The 22,149-nt window shown below is 33.7% G+C and overlaps 1 protein-coding gene across 2 annotated transcripts in view; it reads left to right on the top strand.

Moving 5' to 3' along the window:
* The window catches only part of LOC115233782 (cell adhesion molecule 3-like), a 44,199-nt gene extending 22,754 nt beyond the window's left edge, over positions 1–21,445 (top strand). Inside the window, exons 2-6 of one of the 2 annotated variants that reach the window (XM_029804364.1) lie at positions 6,116–6,324; positions 14,343–14,571; positions 15,424–15,723; positions 19,160–19,305; positions 19,687–21,445. In XM_029804364.1, the coding sequence (XP_029660224.1) occupies positions 6,116–6,324; positions 14,343–14,571; positions 15,424–15,723; positions 19,160–19,260 (839 nt within the window). In that variant the 3' untranslated portion in view covers positions 19,261–19,305; positions 19,687–21,445. Of the gene's footprint in view, positions 1–6,115; positions 6,325–14,342; positions 14,572–15,423; positions 15,724–19,159 lie in introns of both variants that reach the window. The other variant, XM_029804363.1, reaches the window with a different exon arrangement.
* The last annotated feature ends 704 nt before the right edge of the window (positions 21,446–22,149 follow it).

Raw genomic sequence — 22,149 nt, 5'->3', positions numbered from 1 at the left:
TTCCGTCCAACATGCTCCGGAAAAAGACGCGAAAAGCGCTATGGGGAAGATTATTTTGTGACGATCGATATATCGTAACGCTAGAAATATGTGCCCGCCGGAGGTATCGTTATTCCTCCTCCATCATCGACGTTTTATGATACGGCTGCGGCTGCCGCAGCTGTTACAATATCTATTGGTACTTTCGCGTCGATAACTCATTGTATATGCCATTCTTTTTCGCGGCTGCCATTTCGCGAACTATTTTCCGGTGTAATGAATTCCGGCATTCGCCACTGACCGCGTGAATGACGAACGAGGCTTGAAGCAATAACACGCTAAGTTACATCCAATATCAAAAATTGACAGGGAACTAATTGAGAACTCTTATAAACGAGAATGTTATTTCTTTCTGAAGTTTTTAAGCTCATTGTCCGGTACAGCATACTATCTCTTAAAAAAATTGTAAACATTTTTGCATTGAGAGCAAAACCATATTTGTTAAATCTTTATAAGTCCAAGTTTTGTAGGAAAAACTACCCTTGGAACGTTCTCACTTTGTTTGAGATTTTTCTGGAAAACCATCTATATTCATTGTGAAATCTTGTCCGGTATTTCTCTTCACGATTGATATATTACTTTTATATCGCGATTTTCTTGAGATATTAAATTTCTTTCACGTTACATAAAATACAACAATATATATGTAATCGATAAACGTCAATTGTTCTTGAAATTCTTTAAGGCTCAAAAAATTACATGATATACAAAAGTTAATAATCCGTTATTTTAATTTACAAATCATTAATACAATTTTTTTTTTGTGTTTGAAACACAGATTAGCACAAATGTAGCAGCAGTAAAATATAATTAACGCAGCACAATTAATGAAAAACAGAGTTAAAATACGGACCTAAATTTTTTTACAAATATCGTAGAATCCATGTGGCTTTTTTCCACATAACTGCAACTAAAGCACTTATTCTATAGCACCTATCATAAATGAAATCTATAATTTTGAGTGCGACCATAATAACGCGAGTAACCATCCATGTCAAATGACGTCAAAGTGACAGAGAACGCAATTACTGAGAGTCGCTCTGAAAAAAAGGAAGCGACATGAACCCGCCGACAAATCCAGTTTTTCCTTAACTCACTGAAAACGAATGGTTCGCAATTTGCTGAACGGCTAGTCGTCTATAAATCGATGAAAATTGCCCGAGTTATATTACAAATCTATTCGCGAATAATTTTACTTTGTGGAATGTTTTTTCTTCCTATTGAATATAATCTGCTGTCTTTCATTCCGAGAGATCTATATATTTCCGCAGGACATTCCACGTTCATTAAACAGGTAACAGTCGCAAAATAACAAGAATATATAATTTTTATCAAAAATATTTTATCAGAATATAATGAGAAATATTATCAGAAATATTTTTATCAGAATATATAATTTTTAACAAAAATATTTTATCTAAAATTTAAAATTCTAATATTCCATATTCCCCATATTCAGTTCCACATTCTGGTATTGATAATCTAGAGAATTAATATTTTAGAATTAAAATTTTAAAATATTAATCATCTAGAACTAAATATTAATGACCTCTTGTACTATCTAATAATGGCTATCTAATATCTGTTTTAATATTCTCATTAGAAATATGAGTAATATATGTTACGGAGATTTAAACAAATTATTTATAAAAATAATTGTCGCGCGTACTGTATATAGAACAGATAAATTAACAAAGCCAAACAAGAGTTCCGCAATGTCTGTAACACGGTGTACTTTTCGAGATGCACGCAAGCCGCAACTATACTAAATTAGCATGCCACGCAATGCCACACTGGTGACGAACAAGATATAAACACCCAACAACGTTTTAGCTTTACGTGTGACGCATATAATTTAATATTTATCTTAATAATCTTTTCGCTCAATCTTAAGTGACATATCTAAGGAAATACCCGCCGTTCATTATCTTCCACAAAATGATACGGATTAACCACCGTACGACCAACAAAAAGACATTTCTTGATATCTCGCATCCTCGCCTGAGCGAGCACTTGCTTTAATTAATTTTGTAGCGGCAACTAAGACCGAAGAGAGCTTATAGCGAGCTTTTCCATGCACTCCGGGGAGTCCCTCTCTTTGGCTTTTCCCACAGAACTCGTCTGTTCTATATCATCATTGCTGTCTTCGTATATCGAGATTCGAGCAAGCATCTACTAATACTAGTACACACATACACATACATACATTTCTCTACGGATATCACATTGTTAAAGCTTTAAAAGCATGAGACTGTACTGCACCTGAGGCGTATCACAGTGGAAAGCTAATGAAGTGCAAAGTTTTCCACGCAGACTATCAGCTTTTGCTCGCTTGTTACGATACGTCCGCGTTAATTAGGGAGGTTACAATCTACCGTTTCCATTTGAGTGCGTTGACATCAAACTAACAACTCGACTTACTCTCCTTTGTTGTCTCACGAGAAACAAAGCTTCAACAATTTTATCGTTGAAGTCGAAATAAACAAGGAGCGCAATTATCTCGCTCGTTTATAAAATGCATGCACATGTTCTATCATGATAATAAATACTAAAGACTGAACACAGAGAAATGTTTATTATTTTTATAATTTTCTCTTTGAGTTAGACTTATAAACAACTAAAAATGTAAAATATTTTTCTTACATATAAAGTTTTAAAAATTTATGCAGATAATGAAGTCTTATCTTTTATACTTTTTATATTTAAAACAAGTTTTATGCTTTTATTTTATAACTTGTTACAAAGATATTAAAAATAATATTTTTTTGGGTATGAAAAAAAGATATGAAAAATGATGATCGAAGTTACAGAAGAAGAGATTCATGCCAAAATCGAAGAAGCCATACATACGAAGAAACGTGCTACTTTTGCTATCGTCTATATTGTGTATCAGATATTGCGAGGATGCCAAAGCTGAAGAGCTATGTTGACGTCTTAAAGTTCAGCACTCAGTGTTCCGAGAGACAAGATACTACTACATTGTGGCTCATCGCCATTGTCTTCAAGATGGCAGTGTCATTATCATCCACGTGATGTATCATAGGAAAAACAATGAGGAAGAAGAATTTATCTTGGCCGGAAGTAGAGTCCTTTACCCATTCTCTACCTAATTCACTCTTAAGCTAAAGCGTAATGAGCTCTGATCTAATCTAATTCCATCCAATCTTCCTCCGGCTATAGCTACATCCCGCAGCTATTACAGTTCTCTGATTACTAAACTATAGATACTTTGAACGTATTTGGCTGTTAAAGCTACTCATCTCTACTATCTATACACTGAGTAAAAAGGTAGTTAATCGTGAATTATTTCAGAATCCTCGTTTTCAATTATTTTATATTTTAAATACTGAGGACTTATTTTGTTTAAGAAATTTCTTTTGAATTTATTACTTCTTTATTATAATAGGATAAAATAAAATACCAAGAATATACGAAGAGATACGTAAAGATAAAATATTCAGGATTTAATGGCCACTATTTATTTAGTTGATTATTTTGTTATAATTAAAAGATATGGATATTTGACATACAAATTAAAACATATTATAGTTAGTATAAAGCCGAAATGTGAGAAAGAAACAATTAGTTAAAATGCTTTAAATATGGAGTTTGTACGACAGTACAAGATATATCTTTTGCCATTAAATCCGGAATATGCAGCAGAGTTAGTTTCAAACACTAAGCAAACACTTCTGCTACTTCGAAACATATATCGACCGTTCCTGAGTGCATTTCTAACTCAACAACTCGCAGTGCACAAAGTGCACGAGTGCTGCAGACCATTTTGCAGCATCTCAACACACAACTACACGGGTCTTGAATAATGCCATTAAATTTTCTCAATAATTAATTGCGTTTCATTAATTATATTATGGTTAAAAATAAAAATTATTGTTTTTATACATTTTTCAAATATTTGAAGTGTACTTTGATACATTGCTCTTTCTACTGTAATTACATTACTTCAAATATCGCAGCGTGTGTGCTTTTCGTAACTTTTACAACTCTAGTTAAAAGTTAACATGTACATATTACTTAGAATCAACGTTAGAACTTTTGATGTAAATAGCTCAACCACTCAGGATTTCAAACCACTTGTTATACATAGTTACGTTCTATTATGTTTTATAATTTCAGGAGAAAGTGTCAAACAGAAGAGAATATTATTTTAATATTTGTAACATTCTTAGTAAAGTCCTATAAAGGATAAAATAGTCAAACAAAAATATGTTATAATACATTTCTTTGCAATAAATTTCATTTATGATATATTTGAGCGTCTCTCCTCAAAGTAATTAACAAAAAAACTATATCATTAAAATTACGCGTGATGTATTTTTTATTAAATTTTTACTTAATAAAATTACATTAGTTAATGCAAATTATCAATCTCTTTGCTTTATAAAACACGCCATTTCCATTTTTCGATACAATTAGATTATTTCATTTCGTTGCACTTTAACGATATTTATGTTGTTGTCATGCAGTTGCTTTCCATAAATTGATATTTATATGCGATTCGAAAATCGATGGTCCGCAGTTGGCTGGAACAAAAGTTGTTCATCGATGCACCTCACCTTCACATGTGTCCTTATTAAAATACTCGTTACCTTTTTTAACGTAAATACATGCGAATAATGACAATCCACTTTGCTCTCGCAATTTTGTGGTTAAAGTAATTTTTTTAATTATAACGAAGAGAGAGGGAGAGAGAGAGAAAGAGAGAGGAAGGAGGGGAAAAATACATCCGGAATAGAGAAAGGGAGCACAGAGAAGAGATTGAACAAACCGAAAAAGAAAAATAGAGGAAAAAATGTCTTGTATATAACAATTTCATTTTATCAACATTACAGGCTGAAACGGGCAAAAGCGTATTCAGCGCAGATGATGACTTTTGACAAAATTAAAAATCTTTGGAGGTTTTAACACAAACATATATGTAAACAAAAAAATTGTTAAAATAAATATATTTCATTCTATTTGATATAATGCGTAATAGAACTCAACGGTTATTCATTACGCATATTGTTAAAATTATTTGTTATAAATAGATCAGAAAAGAATCTAATAAATAATTATATTTTGTTATCAGGCTTTATCTCACAATACTGTATCTATCGACAATTAGAGACATTTAAAGTTCAACTGTCATTAGCTTTCCTATAGATTCGCCCCTAAGTCGACTATGGTGCAAATGCTCACAGAAATCTAAAGCTTTCACTGTAATGAAGCCTCCGTACGAGAGTTACAGTAAAAGATAACAAAAATTATTGTGCGCGCGTGAGAGTATCATGCAAGAAATGATACAAATGCATGCGATAGTGGCGAATGCGGCACGAGTGAATAGACGAAATCAATAGCCTCGATTTGTCGAGTGAAACGCCAATCGTTCTCTATTTCGAGGAATACTAGAATCGTCGCTTGCGTATCAAACTGTCGCTACCTGCGTTTAGCTTCTCCGAGTATTGAAATAGAGGGAGAATTGATAAAAAATCTATTTTCAAGTTACAAAAAAATCTGATCGTTTTTATTGAAACTTGGAGCGAATAATTCTAGGAAAAACGCTGTCGAGAATATTGCGTATTTTTCAAAGAGTTGTAAACGTTTGCGGACATTGGCGTTTCAGAACTTCCTCGCTCGTTATTCCTCGCTCGTGCATTTAATAGCTGCTATTGGAGATTTCAATTAACCCGAAATATCACTAATCGCTTGTCTGGTTTTAAAAGCTGATTTATCAGTCGTGAATTAAAAGATATAGATAAAATGTTCTATTCATGTATTCTAGTACAAATTGAAATTCTATAAAGTTGAAAATGTCAGTTGCAAATGTCAGTCACAATTTCATGTCTTTTATTTAAAACAATAATAAGAAATTTAAATAAAATTTGTTAGCAATTTTGATGCAATAGCAGCTTTAAACTCTCTTTATCAAACATTATACGTAAAAATTAATTAATAAGAGAATAATATGTAAAATCTATATGTAATGCGTTGTAGTAGACTTTAATTAATATTGATCACTCGACGTGTGTTGTAACTTTTGAATACTCAATCAGCGAATTTCTCTTCGTTTCAGATACGCTGAGTCTAGGAGATCGGACGATAGATAACATGGACAGACACGCGATTCAAACCAGACCACGACAACAATTGCTGGATCATTCTTCCGGACTGAAAGCGAAACCGGAACCCACCTTCGACTTCTCGCAGAATACTAACGTGACGGCTCTGGTTGGAAAAGCAGCATACCTCACGTGCCGAGTTCGCAACTTGGGCGACAAATCCGTAAGAGTTTTTTTTTCTTAACGTATCGTCTATAATCATTATAAATTACAAAAGAAACATAAAATAGAAAAGTCATCTATAAGAGTAATATTCGCACAGTTTTAAATGTTATAAATTATAAATTATGATAATAATTATGATTTGATACCATCTCTATAGTATGTTTATTTTTTTTAATCAAAAATATACGGAAATATATATATTAGGTTGAACGGAAAGTTTATTCCGTTTTTTACTAACAATAAGAGATGAAGACCGAAAAAAAGGCACGAACTTTCCGTTCAACCCAATACAATAACTTTGATCTCACGATCAACTTTTTCTTCAAATTGTTTCGGTACTTTTTGTTAAAAGACGCATATTTTCCCTGATATTTGTAAAAATGTAAAAAAAAATTGTGAGTTCAGAGGTTTTTGGGTGCTAACTTTTTAAGGAAGCATTTTTCGACCTATGTTTATAGGAAACTTTTTGTTCGGTATTAAATTATCTTTCAAATGAGATCGAAATGATTGTAGTTCGTTCCATAGGTTTTGAAATAAACCAGTTTGTAACCAATTTCAAATGTACCGAAGTGTTTTTTCGGCTATTGAGGGTTATTCGAAAACCTATGGAACGAACTACAATAACTTTGATCTCATTTGAAAGATAATTTAATATAGGTTTTGAAATAAACCAGTTACTAACCAATTTCAAATGTACCGAAAAGTGTTTCTTCGGTTATTGACGATTATTCGAAAACCTATGGAACTTTTGGGTTGAACAGAAAGTTCGTTCCGTTTTTTACTAAGAGATAAAGACCGAAAAAACGGCACGAACTTTTCGTTCAACCCAATATATATTGTTACATATTCTAAAATCCGTGCATCGATAAATTTAGAATTATTATTTCATAATGGTAATAATATATTTAAAATCGACAATGTTTAGATTGCTATAATTAGTTTTATAATAATATAATTTAAAGTATTCATATTTCTGCATTGTATAAACGAACAAGAATCTTTATTTTGATTATAAAAACATCACTCTGCATTGTTATGTTAATAATACTACATTTTATGGGGATATTAATAATACGGTTTTTAATATATGACGCATGATAGTATTATATTAATAATATTACATTTCTAATGCAAGATATTATTGATTTTTTATGTTCATTTAATTTAAATCTGTAAGGACATTTAAACTAAAGATAAATTGTCTTTCTCTCTTGCCCTCTTTCTCTTTTTTACTCCTTTTATGAAAGAATCCAGTCTTAAAAGAAACGATTTGCAGGATATAATCGAATTGCACAGGTCGATTGAATGTTAATTGACCTTAGAGGTAGCTGGAAACTCTATTTTATCGCAGACGCAATACTACCATTTCTATTGAAAGAAATTATCAGAATTGTTAAATAATCGAATTGATCGATCTTATGTATAGATTATTATTGAATATAATCCTTTATGCGATTACACAAACGTTTTTAATTTTGATTATTTTAAACAGATGCGTTTGTAGGATATTGTATGACGGTCCTTGTATTCGCTTTAGGAGTGTTACAAGGCAGAGATTCAGTTACTCTAATGATGCCAATAAAAATGCTTGCAACAACAATAGTAGCTTAACTTCATGTTAGGTTTTATGAAGCAATTAAAAAGATTGAGAGAAGTATTACATGACAAAAATCGAAAATTGTTACACAGGTTAAGTTGCTCACCCTACTTTTTCTCGATAAATTTTTGTTTCTAAGCTGGATTCAATTTTTTTCACACGAAAAAGGTCGCTTTAATAGTTTTAGAAAACGTTTAAAAATTTAAAAATAAAAAGTTGTTTCTGGCTACTTAAATAAAGAAATTACTAAAATATTTCATATCAAAATTAAAAATTTGAAAAAAGGAATAGAGACTGTTCCATTAAATTCTTGTATTAAAAAGAAAAAAATTGATATAATATTATTATAAATGCAAGATGCAAATACAATATCGTGCACTTGTTTTATCTAAAAATATATCCTTTATTGTTTTCAATCATAACGAATAATTAAAACTGTAAAGACTTAATTTAAGCGCTATTGTAACGTCTGTAAAAACGTCGGATGCAATATTTGAATATTATATGGAAGAAAGAGATTGACTTTGCACTCCTATATAATTGTTTTGCGGCGTTACGTGGTAATTGCGTTTAATAATAGATCAGGGTTTTGCTCCAAATTTTTCCGCGATTCTGCTTTCTCACAAAGCAATTTAATTATTCGTGCACTAATGGTTAAGCTGCCTCACGCGAAACCCAATTTACGAGTTGGTTAGTCGCCTTAGGCTGCTTGTTGCAAAGCTAATATACTATATAAATACATAAGTTAATATTATCAAAATAATTTAAATATTATATTAAATCATTCAAATCTTAGATTGATATACATATGTATCATTTTATAAACTGATATGTATAATGATTCTTCTCTATTCCTTAAATATTTCATATTAAGAGATTCTTCAAGGAAATCTTTAAAATATGATACTTTATTCGTACATGTATATTCCATCTCTGTTAACAAGTTTATTTTAAATATATTAATAATTTTGACAATTACTTATAATATTCCATTTAATTTAATTTATTTATATTGTTGCTTTCATTAAATTTTATGGAATGTTTACTATAATCGAGTTTAAATTGAAAAATTGTTTAATTTCATTTTATCTTATTTGACAAACTTCCTGAATATTCAGTTCAGTATAAAAAATTGTTTTATTTTTTTCATCGAATTAAATCATGCAATTATGATAGTAACTTATATATATCTTAATAAATTTCTGAATCATATAAAGATTTTTAATGATTCTTGTAAAAAAAACCTCAGCGCATCTCGTAACGCCATATATTTTCGTACATACATAGAATATATTATTATACTTTATATTTTTGATAACTAGAGGAAAGTGTACAATCGAATGTTTCAGGAAACTCATAATATCGCCATTATCTTCATTTAGCGTCAATGAATTAAATTTCGATAGATACTTGATGTGACGCGCATATTAAAAGAGGAAGTTTTTAATCATATTTTATGACACAAACGCTCGTCTGATTAGTACGATAACGGGATTATCGAGAGAAAATAGCACGAAATTCCACGCAATGCAGGTTATATGTATAAATATTAAAAAAGATACAAAAAAGATATATTACAAAAGTGAAAATACAATATTCCGCAAAATATTGAAGCAATTGAAGCGTTATTATGAAAAATGGTCAAACTATTTGTATGTATTATTTTGTATTAATGCAGAAATTCATATTGCGTCACAAATCTTCTTGCCAATAATTCTATGCATAATAAAAAATTTCAGGATTAGAATCACATTTATTTTTATTATTCAAATCTTTAAACAATGTGACTTTAATCATAGATTATTTTATTTTAATTGAAATGTCCGTATTTTATATTATTATTGTATAATAATGACAAGGATTTCTTAGCTTAAGATGTAAAAGAATAGATAGAATAGATAAAATAGACAAGTTAAATTTGAATATTAATATTAATTTTAAATATTAAATATTAATTTTAAATTTTAAATATTAAATAAAATAAATCACAAAAGAAGAGAATCTTGGATATTATTTTTATATTATATCTTTTAACAAAAAAAAATTAAATATAATTTTTATTATAGACTCGGTAACATAGTGAAAGATATAATGAAATTATTCGATGTCTCATAATCGCCGCGATTTTCAAAATGATTTTTGTCGGAATAGTATGATCCCAAATGCCACATTCTAGGTCACAGTATGAACAGGTTCTCATTCTAATCCCATATTCCCCGCATCTATGATAGAACAGGTTGCCGTATATACGGGCAGATGGAACATTGACTTTGCCAGAGAAAGCGGGAAATCGATAGTTTCAGCAAATATGGGTCTCACGGATTGATTTTTGTTACGGCAAGATCTCTGTTTGAGACAGAATATTCCAGATTTATAGATTGTCTGACTGTTACACTCGCGTTTTTGTTCGATTCTGTGAGCCGGATACGAATAGAGGAAACTTGAGTGTCACGATAACGCACGATTATCACTGTAATATTGAAAAGCTACTAATTGTTTAGGTGCTGGAATTCTTAAAAGAGAAATTTTTTATTACGAATAAAATTTCCACTAGTAGTATATTGTCCCACTAGCGTATACGAGAGATATATATATATATATATATATATATACATATATACGAGAAGATTAGTTTTTCTCGTCTTTTAAAATTCTGTTTCAAAGCTTAGAAGGCCATAAAAAGCTTTCTGAGCTTACGTATAATAAGCAACAGAATACTTTTAATTTTGAAAGACAAGTTTTAATTGCCAATTTTGCGGTGGCATTTTAGATAGCAGATGACAAGATTAAAAATTCAAAAATTTTAAGATGTGCTTAGTTTGAAACGATACAAATTACAAATAAAGAAATGTATTTTTTGAGGTAGAAAAAGAGAATATAAATGATATTTATGATTATAGTTACAATTGTAAATATTTATGTCATGAGATTGCATTATATATATATCTTATGTTCTCAATATTGTTTCGCGATAAAAAAACTTTATAAATTCATGTAAAATTTCGTATAATTTCGAATAAAATTTACTACGAAGATAAAAGACCTTCTCGACGCTATCGAGACTGAAAATATATTCTGACGCATGTCACACTAGATATTTGTTTACGCGTATGCATTACCAATCACTGTGTCAATGTCACAACGAGTTGACGGTTAATATTTATATAACGAAAAACATATTTTACGACTAAGCAATAAACAAAAACGATCGAACGCCCTGCTCGGGACGAATACCGAAAAGATCATCAATTAACAGGATCGATATATCGTGTGCTCAATTGACGCGAGAGCGAGAGCACTCGTGATAAAAAGGTGATGGCGAAAATAAATTAATAAAATATGAAGTTTATTCGCGACGTATATATGTATACAAGACAAAGCAGCAGCAATTTAAAAGAATTATTTTTTGATTATTATAATATCATATAAACGGATGACTCTTTTTAGACTCTTCTAAGACTTTTGTAATCGTCTTGATATCAAGACTTTTGAAAAATTTATTTTAAAATTTTTACTAAATATTACTAAATATTAATATTAAAAAATGATAAACATTGTGATATATTTATCAAAATAATCGAATCTGAAATGAAGGAAATTTTAGAAGATGCTTTTCATCAGTGTTTGAAGAAATAAAATTAGAAGAAATCCAACACACACACACACACACACACATTAATTGTAAAACAAATTTGTAATACTTTTATGATTGTTAGAAAATATGTATATATACATATATTCAAATATATAAAAACACTAGTAGAATTAAAAAATTCTTAATATACCTATGCGCGTTATATATCAGCATGAACTATTTTTTAATAAATCATGATTTTGGAAGAGTTTCGGGAATCTCTTTGCAGAAATGTATATACTAGAACTCACCTTGCAGACAATATGAGAAACCATTTGCCACATTCCTGTTATGTTCGTGCGAGTTTCACTTAACGTTCGACATACATCATTCCCGACATCTCGTTGTAGTTTCAGCGCGGGTGCCGGCGCTTTGCATCCGTCTGTGAGTCGCCCCATTCGTCCCAATGGTTAAGTTAGGAAGCGCTAAACTGCTTTTGTTCCCGTGTGATAGCTGCCCAGCTAGCCAGACGCCCGCGAGAGACGTAAACTTCGCCGAGTAAATACGCTAAGTGATGCCAACGGCGGGACGTGCGTATATGTTGACGGTAGTAGTACGTACGTACGTGTGCACCGACACACAACCGTCCTTTTCTCCTGGTTTACGTACGAGGTCGGACACTGTGAAAATATCGACAAACAGCCAAGTTTCAACCTCACTCTGCTAAAGACCACCCACGGGGATGTATTTCTGAAATTTCCCCGCATTGGGGATGTACGAAAACCCGACGTTAATACGCGTCGAACTTATACCGTTGGATTCCAATGTTCCCTCGTTGCTCCGCGATTGCTTTCGGGATGGATGGCTGATGGATGGCAGCGATAAATTATCTCGACATGAATATTATTTCGCACGTATGATTCTTTGAACACTATGATTTAATGGCATTATGACTTAACGTGATGGGTATATCGGCAAAAATAATAATTTTTTTAGTTGAGATTAAATTTAATATGAAAATAATTGAATAAAATATTATATAACTATTTCACACAAACGCCTAATGTGTTGTGATTTGATATATAAGATGTAATTTTTATTACTATTACAAAATCTTTTTTTCTCGGTAGGAAAACTAATAGATTTTTCCCTCTTCCTCATCATATTACATATTTGAAAACTATAGAAGAATAAAAATATTTGCTTTGTCGGAACAGAGATGTATACGCTTTATTGAAAGCTCAACGAGTAGTCTTGGAAAATATTAAAGTAGCCGGTGAGCTTCAACGTGAGAGACCAAAGTGCCTTTTCTTACGGTCTAACTTTTAAGTGACCCAACTTTCCTCATCAGAAAGATTTAATTTCTCATCCCTGTCCACTTATCACCGCAATGTATTATTATTCCACACGAGAAAGGAGATTGCGATTAAATTATTCCCTTTATTGTCCCTTTCATGTAATTAGAATGATAATTAAAATTTCTATAGATAAAGACGATTGCTCTTTGTGAATAGTTTTCATTTACAATTTACGATCGTATAAGAAAACTATTCAAGATTTTCTTACAATTTCTTATTTAATAATAAACGATGCGTAACTTGATTAATTTCTATGTTAAATATATTCATGACAAAAAGCAAAATTCTATTTCATACAAATCAATTCTTCATGCAAATTTGTGTTATTTTGTAACTTTATACTTGTTAATCCGATTACTAATTGTATTAATTTTGCTTTTTATACTGCAACTTTGTTAATCTTGCTTGCCTTCAAGATAAGATAATGGATAGAGAATTAAGATAAGGGATAGTAGATAGAAAATCAGTCGCTTAAAAGAAATGCAAGAAGATTCGAGTAAAGGGCGCGGTTCTTAGGATAATATTATTTCTGAAGAATTCTGAGGGAGGGTTTCTCGAATGTAAGAGAACGCCTGGATCGTTTCGTTCCACGGAAATCCTTTTATTTTCCGTTCGAAGACTTTTCCTGAAAACCGTCGAGGACTCGTAGTTTTGCACTGACACCACCACGCGTTCGTCGGAATCTGCTTTGCGTGCGCCAAAAGGGGAAGGGAACGCTAAAACTTCCCCGGAAAAGTTTTCTTCGCAACTTTTCTTACCGTCTCTCGCGTACGGATCGCTGGTTTTCGGCGCTCCACGGAAATAGATGAATAGATTCTCTCGTTCAATCCTTCCATTGCGGAATCGCAATAAAATCTGATACTATATACGAAGCACTTCACGACGCTAGACTGTAGTACAGTCGAGCGGCTTAGGTTCAAAGTTATCGAGAGAGGTAAGCTTCCAGTGCGAGAGTATATTCTTACGAGTCGCTCTTACTGAAAAAACTCACTTAAGGTGACGCACGAAATTTATGAGTCACAGAAGCAACTTTCTCATTTGTATAAAATTATTAATCTTTTATAAAAGTGATACAAATATTTGTAACGTTATCGTTTTAAATTTACGTTTCGGTATTTATTGGATGTCCTATGATATAACTGTAGAAGAGATGATAAAAAAAAGATAAGTTAAAGATGTGCAATACAATTTTTTAGTATAAAAGTTAATTTTTGAAAGAATTGACTTTGAAGATTTGAAGAAATAAATAATATCTTCTTTTTTTTAACTCAATAGTATCTATAAATTAAATTACCAGATATTAATCAAAAAATAATTAAAACGGTAATTTATACTAATAATACAATGAATGAAATATCAAAAATATATTTTTTTTTTTATAATAATACGTAGTGCAATCGAAGACATGCAAGATACTTTATAGGCGCTATGTATAGTGATTATATCTTTATTATTTATCACCTTTATCGCAATTTTCGTTTGCAAAGGTATCCTGGGTCAGGCATAGAGACATCCACATTCTAACGGCGGGAGCATACACATACACGAGCGATCAGCGATTTCAAGCGCTACATAGAGAAAAAACGGGTCACAATAACGAGTGGTCCGAGTGGACTCTCTGTATAAAATGGGCACAGAAGCGAGACGAGGGAATCTACGAATGTCAGATTTCCACCATACCTATCAAGTCGTATCAGTTTCATTTGAACGTCGTTGGTAAGTTTCACGTATATTCTCGCACAATTTAATCTTACATCCTTCTTTGTGTCTTCTCATTAATAGCATTTTTTTTAAATGTTATATATCGTAATGGAATGTATTTAACTTTTCAATTTGCGTAACATTTATCTCTCTCTCTCTCTCTCTCTTTCTCTCTCTCTCTCTCGGTCTAGAAGATCAGTGTCCTTTTTTTTTGAAAAATTTTATTTGTTTATAGTAAAGTTAAATTAACAAATGCATGATCAACAAAAAGAATCTACGGATGCATGACCATAAAAAAATAGATATTCACTATGGGATTGCTATATACCAAGACATATAAAATACGTGTTATAAATTGTGGATAAATTTAATTCCCAAACATGTTTAGAACAATATTTAGATTGTAAATAAATAAAGAAAATAATCAGTATAAAATAAAAATATATATATCTATCCAACGAAGAAAGATGCGCTTGACGATTAAAACGTTTAACGATGAAGCTCCCGAGGCTCTCAACATCGGTAGGGAATAACGTCAACGTCCCGCTCATTATTTCAATTAGACTGACCTTGCGTTTGTTAAGAATCTCCACCTCGTTACTTCTCACAGATCACGAGAGGACTTTAAAGATCTTTCATTCCCCTCGTTCGCTAAGTACCATTCCCGAAAGGCTTTCATGCGGAGAGCTTTCACGATCTCTGGAGTTATCCGAGCGAGCGAGAGGGGAATGTACAAGAAATAGTGAAAGAAGTAAGGAGGTAGAGCAACGAGCGGGAAAAGGGGAAAAGGAAAAAGAGAGAGAGAGAGAGAGAGAGAGAGAGAGAGAGAGAAAGAGAAAAGCAAAAGAAAATTCTTCTTTATCGCAGTACCTACGGCGACGATACTGGGCGGACCCGAGCTGTACGTCGGTGCTGGCAGCACGATAAACCTGACGTGCGCCATACACTTTAGCTCGGAGCCACCAGCCTTCATTTTCTGGTACTACAATGCAAACGTACTGAGCTACGACAGTCCCAGGGGCGGCGTCTCGGTGATAACCGAGAAGGGTGGCGACGTCACCACCTCCTGGCTCCTTATTCAGACGGCGCAACCCTCGGACTCCGGGGAGTACAGCTGCAAGCCCAGCAACGCCAATAACGCGTCCATCAGGGTTCATGTCCTAAATGGTGAGTCTTTACTCCTGCGAGTCCCCGCCAGCTCTGTTTTCTCGGCGATATTTTACGAGCGACGCGAGTACGACAGTCGCGAGAGCTCACGTGCGCTAAGCGGATACTCGCGTAGAAATTTTGCACTCCATCGTTTAGTCAAATCTACGGAAGTAGTCTGAGATTACAAAGTTTACAAAGTTTATAAATTTGGATTTGTTGTCAAATTATACAGCATTCGTTAACATTTATTTAAATAAACCCCGAACGCTGCGAATAATTATTAATTATCGTCCGTAAAATCTATGCATAAATTTACCAATAAACATGAGCTTTTTAATTGTGTTTATTGAATAATAGTATATTGCAATATATAAAAATTTCGTCCTACTGACAAACTTCTCGAATTTTTGTGAAAATATTAAGACAATTAGCAAATAATAAAAATGTGCCTATCAGACTGACAAGCTCTTGTGCATACAGTTCCATAGAGTTACGGTAAATCTGTCTCGTCGCGCAATGACTGGACATCATGTCGTTTCGAAACGCGCAAGAGGAGATACCGGAACTCTGAATCGACTATTCATTCCGTAAGTTGTAATTTCCGCCCCACAAATTCCCAAAGTTGTCGTAAGTCCCCGTTTTGCAGCGTGCAGAATTATTCTATTGGCCGCCGCTGTGTTCGGGGATTTTGCACGGAGCCTCTCTAAGCATTAACTATTTACAACCAGCTCGTAAACTCGGAATATTTCGCGACCACAATCCTTAAAATCTCTTACCCGCGTCCGATGCGGATCGAAAAAGTTTTCCGGAATCTACAAATGGCTCCGCCACCATTCACAAATCCGCTTAGAATGGAAATCCGACGATAATGATGCCGAGATACGAAAAGAAAAATATTTCCCTTCATTTTTATTACTCTCATCGCGTGATCTCTCACGCGTACCGATATCCCGAAAATAATATCGATCGGGGGTGTACATTCGCAGCTGTCTCTTCCCAGCTTTCCGTTTAGAAACTTGCCGCTCTAATCAACTCCCGGCAATTATGCAATCGTGAAGTTCGCGCGTGCAAATACGCGAGTGTCTGCACGAATACACGAATGCGTCGGTTTTGTATAATAAGGCCCTTCGTCATCCGCGACGAGTGAAGGAGTTGCGCGTAGAGTTAGCGAACGCTTCAATGATCCGACTTGAATAATTTATTAATGAAACTCGTGCGAAAAACACAGAATTATGTTCGTTATTCCGGTCTACTTTTCATGATGCGACAACGTCGCGCGAGTACGAAACAAATTTCAATTTGTGAATATTCTAGTGTATCACGGTTATCGGAATTTGTAAATCGTGAAGTGAAACATTATGGAACACAAAAATAATTCGGGCATGGTGTACTATCGTATGTAATAAGCGACCATTTACGAAACGTTGTAAAAAGGGAACAATTCTTTTACATGCACAGATAGTTTATGCATATATTCTCAGTATATTCGGATATATTCCGATATGAGAAGAAGCCATTTATCCAATAATATTCCATTAATGGAATTATAAACGTAGAAAACTAACGTTGGATATTTATAAAAATTTTTGTTACATAATTTTTTTTATCTGCTTCACAAAAAAAGCCATTTACTTGAAAGTTTGAATCAATATTATCAAAACTATGATACAGTTTGATGGAGAGCAATTTCTACAATAAATATCTCTAGATACAAATTTTTATTTTGTATTTTCCATTAAGGTCCAGAAAAATAGAATCGCATATGTTGATTCTGGTGGCTCTCTTTTAATATTTGCACCATGTGCTGAATGTGTTTATATATTATATATTGATATAATATTAACACACACATAAATCATGAGAGTTAACAAAATATATCAAGTAGAATAAATCCGTGCTTAAATTTCCGTAATCTTTATCCTCCCTGACTTTTTCCGGAATGTTTGCTTCGGAATCTATCGCAAAGATTTGATGTTGCAATATCGATTAATGCGCGTATTGTCGCGGAAAATACAAATTGCAACGGCGAAAAATAAATCTTGAGTGCACGCTCTTTAAATTTTACCGTCGAAAAATCCCCGACCCATCCGTAGAATACGACATCTTAAAAGCTCGCAGAAATTTACAACTACCCAGCTTGATACGGCTTGAACGGGGCGGAAATTACTCTTCGATTCGTACACGCATACAGCGGGGCACGGCTCTGTCCGGCTGGTGCGACCGATATTCCACGTCGAAAGAAATATATAGGTCCCCGACTTCGCGTGAAAACTTTACCATTAGCCGTATTCCGGAATAATTCCTCAGAGTTTCCGGTTACAATGCGTTAAAAACAATTTCAGAGAAAGTTCGTCTCTCTTCTATCTTCTTCTCCCTCAATTTTCAGTTCCGCCGTTGGAAGGAATGTCTTTCCGAAATCTTTTGCGTTGCGATAAGAAACGCGGATAGCGCGCAAACGTACCAAAGTTTCGCGTGGGCGCAAAACTTGGAAAATTTACGAGGACCGAGTCGGAAAATTTCGCGTCCGGCATTTACGGATAAAAGCGGAGGGGCGAGACACGCGCGCTCCGCGTCACCGGAAATTGTACTTCGATTCGCTTTTACGAAGTGACCGATATCCGATGGAACGTCGGATAGGAAGGACGGTGAGCCTAATACACGCCGCTCGTTCCGCCTCTCCGGCCGGAACTTTTACAATAGCGACGAAATCGCCCGCGATCAACATTCCAAACAGACAAACGTGGCGATCTCGCGCCGCGCGATCCGGCAAATTGCGCCCGCCAGAAAATAGGATCATTTATCCGAATGTATCGCGCCGTTCTCACTTGAAATTCATTAAAAAGTTTCGCGACGCATCTCGCGACGCGAAACAAACGCGCGCGCGCGCGCGATTCAATTAATTTCGGCCAGTCACATTGGATGGAGAAACTTTCCTCGCGCGGTGTACACGTCACTAGTATTTCAATAACTTTCCATGCAAAAATCTAATCCGTGGCACTGGCACGTGCTGCATAGTGAGCCCTCGTTATCCGGATCACGCCCGCAATCCCGGCCGTTTCAGCCCCCTTTTCTTGTCCCCACCCTTTTCCTCCTTCGCTTCCGGTTCGCGTGAAGTAGATTATATTCACTGAATGAGACTTGATAGATTGATGGATGGTTTATTTATTCCTGGCATAAACCCCCGAGAACCTCTCGTAATAATGGGTTTACCGCGTAACAGAAGCAAGAGTGACGTAATAAAAATGTATAGCCGGATAGCCGAGTTCCAGTTGGAAGGATAATTCGACGCCAACGTGTCACGATAAAAGACGGAACCGCGCGAGAAAATAGAGAGAAATATTCTCTTCACAACCTATATGTATATAGGTACTGAGATAAAAATATTAAAATAAAATGTCAGCGATTATCTATAAGAGATCAGCGATTTTAAGTAGGATTGATCTTCGTGTTCCAGGCGAGCGACCGGAAGCGATGCAGACCGGGACCGCGGGACCGATACTGTCCTCGAGTTGTCTATTGGTGTCCCTCATCATTTTGTACATATCCTCGGTGTAAATGGAAACGGAATGGCGCCACGACTCGGAGTTCACATCCGTCGCGGTACGTTCCTCATGCGTTTACGCGCGAATGCGTTTCCACGTATTCCATCTAATAGATGTGATCGCGGGACGATACTGCATTTTTTTGTACGGGATATAAAGAGATTCCGAAACAAAAAATGATTAAGACAGTGTGTGTTTAGTTGATATACGTTTCATGTAATTCACGATGTTTTTATAAGGAGAAAAAAAACTGCCAATAAAAAAACAGCAATTATCTTCCCATAATTAACAGTGTTTACGATTAACTGATTATCGAAAGCATTGTGAATTACAATTAATTAGCGATACGTCAAATTACAAGATGCATACCGTAAAGCAAGAATGCGCGAAGCGAAAACGCTCACGCGAATCTATTCCTTCTCTTTTTTGATCTCAAAAGGAACGATGATACACATCGAGTTACTGCCGAACTGATTGGTTTCTTCCTATCGAAGGACGCCACTTTCTCCGTGCACCACTAATTAATAACACTCTCGTGCCGACGTGCATCAGAAATCAAAATGGAGAATGCAAGAATGCATGTACTTTTGTCGCACGCATTTCGACTGGCCGCGATGGAATCGTGCGTGTTATCGATGTGAACGCGGTCGCGACGGAAGGAGAGAGAGAGAGAGAGAGAAAGTATGTATATGTGAATGTGAGTGTGTATGGATGTGTGTATGTATCTTTCAGTGGAAAGGCATTTAGTTAAGTAAACGTCGATGCTAATGCCGGAAGCGCGGGCGTTTCGTGGCGAATCTGGCGCATAAGAAGCCCCCTTTTCTCCACGAACGGGAGAAAAAAGGGTCGCGATCACCGCGGTTGGACTCCCCCTCCGATAATCTAGGTAATCCGCATCGGGAGAAACCGATTTACGAGAAACGTAAAGGCGAGAAGCAATTGCCTTTACGGTACGTTTTACGAGAGGGCGAATCTTGGGAATGCATGCTACGTGGATTCAATGGAAAATAAAACGTGACTGGAGTGCTCAATTTGACAATTTTCCGTATTTCATAAAAATGCCGTGCGATATAATCGACGCTCATATACTATCCGCGATATCACTTTTTGGTCCCGGTATAACGCTCCCCGTAATTTTATTACGATTCGCCAAGTTATCTCTGCACGTTTTCTCAAGGATTAGTCTTATCACAATTAAAAATATCTCTCAAATTTCAACACTTAAAAAAAAATTCCTGCTTTAAAGTGTTATAAATTTTATAACTGTTCTAAAATAAGACTTTTTATATTAACGGATAATTTTGTTATACAATAAATTTTATGACATTTGTAGAAAAAGTTTTTGCAATCAACCTTATCATTATCACATGATATAGATCAATGCACTGATCAATTTGTCTCTATTTTCTTTATCAAATAGAAACTAGAAAATAATAAAAAATTTACGTAAAAATATATATGTCATCACCCATAATCAAATAATTTGAAAGTACTGCTATGTCAAAAAGTATTGATCGTTGAAGATATTATTTATTTTTCTAGGCATAGAATGAAAAGTTAAAAAATTGATATTGATAGCTGTATATAAATTTTAACGTACGCACTAAACTTAAAAAAACTATCGATTCTGTATTATTGTTTGCTGCAAATACTTGCACACATCTTTATGTAACCGTTTTACAAATCAATCATATTAATAATTATAATTATACAAATGCGTATCAATTATACTAAACCATTAATTTAAACAATTAGCCATTGATGTGATACTAAAAATGTTTAAATTCAAATAAATTTTAGCAAATATTTTCAATATAATTAGATACATATATTCGATAAGACACATTTTAGTACGAGACGGTATGCATTGATTCGCGTATTGTGAAATTGTATCTAAATTTATGTGTGTTCGTTTAATTCATGATTGAACTCGTGATATCGAGAATTAGTAACTGAATGCAATCAGCATAAACTCACAATCGGCTTAAGTATCCCATTGTGAACGCTTTAATTATGACCTAATTTTCTATTGTTCACGATTAGCCGTTAATTAAAGGCTTCAACAATGTTGAATATGGAAATAAATTATCGAGACATGTTTAATTTCAAAGTTTCTTATTGGGATATATATAAGATTAATAATTATCAAGATTTAAAATAAATATGAGAATAAAATGCATAAAAAACAATATGTAATATTTTCCACAATTTTTATAAGAAAGAAATAAATATACACACAAAATTTTTAATATATACATAAAATTAAAATATTTAAAAATAAATTATATGGAAAAGGATTTGATCTTTTAATTATTTCTCTTATAATTTAATGATTTTTATATATTAGTTTATGTAAAATCGTTAAAAACACATTTGAAAAATAAAAATTGATTAGATATACAAACAAATATTTTATGAACAAGAAAATCAGAGAAAATGCATATATCAAAATTAACGTGACTATAATGCGATGGGTATAGCATTAATAATAATCACACTTATTTCAAGACAATAAGCAAAAATACAATAAACAATTAGACGCGTTTGTTTTAATACAGCACTTGATCAAGAGTCAGTAAAAAGCAATTAGCGTGGATAGATAACAATAAAAACGGCATACGCGCATGAAAGTTAATCTTATAATCGCAAATAAACGCGAATGAAACGATTGAATAATCGAATCGAAATTCACCGCGTGTGCACGACAGTGAGATACAATAATCGCCAGCGATTATTGCGGGTCACGCATAAATAAGCATTCTATCGATGGAAATAATGACGAAGCACGCTTTAAATTTCTACCCCTGCAGATCGAACATTGGTTAGCTATAAAAAATTTTATATATTGCACGATTATTTCTCGATGTATTTTTGCCTTTAGTTAATTTTTGCAGTTAGTTAT

The sequence above is a fragment of the Formica exsecta genome, unplaced genomic scaffold, assembly GCF_003651465.1.
Source record: "Formica exsecta isolate Colony F162 unplaced genomic scaffold, ASM365146v1 scaffold191, whole genome shotgun sequence".
Taxonomy (NCBI): Eukaryota; Metazoa; Arthropoda; class Insecta; order Hymenoptera; family Formicidae; genus Formica; species Formica exsecta.
Note: the sequence above shows the minus strand (reverse complement) of the source record. Positions and strands in the feature narration are given on the sequence as shown.